Raw genomic sequence first — 2,204 nt, 5'->3', positions numbered from 1 at the left:
ATCACAGATCTGCAATATACTTTGGGGGAATCATGTATTTAAAATAATATAATAAAAAAGAAAATATAGACATTAATATATATATATTAATAGATGTCACTTACTGAGAAACACAGTGAAAATTAAGGCATATTTTGAAGTTTTACAGTGTATCACTAGTAACCATATTTTTAGAAAGAAAAATGTGGCACTGAGAATTCACTGTCACATCCCAATGAATTTTCAAATTGTAGAATACAAGTTTGTGTAAGAATCATTGTTTAATCACTATTGTAAAGATAGTAAAATAAAGAAGTATCAAGATTATCATAGAAAATAGATGAAAAGTTTTCAAGTATTTTTGAGAATTGATATCAAATAAAAATTTAATCAGTCATGGATTAAAAATAGAAAATAAACAAGGGAGTCAATGATATAAAGTCAGAAGAAATATCTGACACATTAAAGGAAGTATAAATTAGTGTTCACATTTAAAAAGGGAATGAGCTGCCATTCAGCTGAATGAACCACTGCCACTGAGTGACACAATGTGATTGAAAAGTGTCCATAAAAAGATGATATTTTGAGGTGTTAACCACTTGAAGGGCCAATGGTTGTCCATTGAACACTGCTGTTTCTTCCTTCTCCTAAAGATAAAAGAGGGAAATGCATGCAGAAAACCACACAGGACTATCACAGTTCCTCCTGATGGGCCTCTCAGAGGATCCAGAAGTTCAGTCCATTCTCTTTGGATTCTCCCTGTCCATGTACCTTGTCACAGTGCTTGGGAACCTGCTCTTTGTCCTGGCTGCTACATATGACTCCCACCTCCACACCCCCATGTACTTCTTCCTCTGTAACCTGTCCTTTGTGGACATTGGCTTCATCTCCACCACAGTCCCAAAGATGCTGGTGAACATCCAAGCACAGAAAAAAGACATCTCCTACACAGAATGCCTCACTGAGGTATACTTTTTGATAATTTTTTCAGGAATGGATAATTTCCTACTGACTGTGATGGCCTATGACCACTTCATAGCAATCTGCTACCCCCTGAAATACACACTCATCATGAATTCTCAGTTCTGTCACCTCCTGCTTATGATATCGTGGTTTATAATCATATGTGTCTCCCTGATTCATATTCTCCTAATGATGCAACTCGATTTCTCTGTGAGCACTGAAATTCCTTATTTCTTTTGTGAACTGGCTCAGGTTCTCGAGGTGGCCAACTCTGGAACCCTCATGAATAACATATTTCTATATGTGGCAATTGTCCTAATGATTGTGTTTCCTGTCTGTGGAATCCTCTTTTCTTACTTTCAGATTGTCTCTTCTTTAATGAGAATATCCTCCACAACAAGCAGGTACAAAGCATTTTCTACCTGTTTGTCTCATCTCTGTGTGGTCTCCTTGTTCTATGGAACAGGACTTGGGGTTTACTTTAGTTCTGAAGTGATCCATTTTTATCAGGGAAAAGCAGTGGCTTCTGTGATGTACACTGTGGTGACCCCCATGCTGAACCCCTTCATCTACTGCCTGAGGAACAAGGATGTGAAGCGAGCCCTGGGAAGACTCCTCAGCAAAGCAGCCTCTTGTCTTTTGTGGACCACTGATCTCAGAACTAAGAGGATGTTACAGCCTGTAAGACAAATGCTTGTGAATTTCAATAGGCTGAGTTTTTTTTCCTCTTAAATTATATACTTTCTGATATTTCCAAACCACATATGTTTTGTCCTTTAAATATTTTCATATTTGTTTATTTTCATCAACTCCATCAGTATTTTCTTTGTATTTGTGTTTTTTATGCCTGAAACACAAAATTTCAAATTTAGTAAGATTTCTAGACATTTCTGAGATTTTGAACATGATGAAAACATATCAAATGAAGATTTTTTTTTCAAAAATATTTACTTGAATGATAATGATCTTCACCATAATATGGTTGTAATCTTGCTTTTGCCCAGGGAAAGGAAATATAGATCATCAAAATACATGTCATATCAGGCTGAATTTGCCATTTTGCATTTATAATGATACAATACCTAGAGTAGCTGGGAGCTATTATAATTTTTTGGAGTCTTACTTTACCCTAATGTGGTTTGCTTTTTTAATTTTTTTCCTTATGTCTGTTCCCTCATCTTCCTGCCTTTCTTGTTTTCTTCTTTGTTTTCTGAACACTTTTTTCTTGCTCCCATCCCCTGCTTTCTCTTCCTCCCTCATTT

General features: G+C 36.0%; 1 protein-coding gene across 1 annotated transcript; it reads left to right on the top strand.

Annotated features, from left to right (window-relative positions):
• Positions 1–645: 645 nt before the first annotated feature.
• On the top strand, positions 646–1,674 carry LOC147828510 (olfactory receptor 7D4-like). Its single transcript, XM_087209687.1, has one exon. The coding sequence runs from the start codon at positions 646–648 to the stop codon at positions 1,672–1,674; it is 1,029 nt and encodes a 342-aa protein (XP_087065813.1).
• Positions 1,675–2,204: the final 530 nt, after the last annotated feature.

The sequence above is a fragment of the Heterocephalus glaber genome, unplaced genomic scaffold, assembly GCF_053883595.1.
Source record: "Heterocephalus glaber isolate CG9 unplaced genomic scaffold, H.glaber_assembly_v1.0 deba00001060, whole genome shotgun sequence".
In the NCBI taxonomy this organism is placed as follows: Eukaryota; Metazoa; Chordata; class Mammalia; order Rodentia; family Bathyergidae; genus Heterocephalus; species Heterocephalus glaber.
This window is presented reverse-complemented; position numbering and strand designations above follow the sequence as displayed.

Coding starts and splice junctions, on each gene's coding strand:
- LOC147828510 (XM_087209687.1), top strand. CDS start 646: ATGCATGCAGAAAACCACACAGGACTATCACAGTTCCTCCTGATGGGC.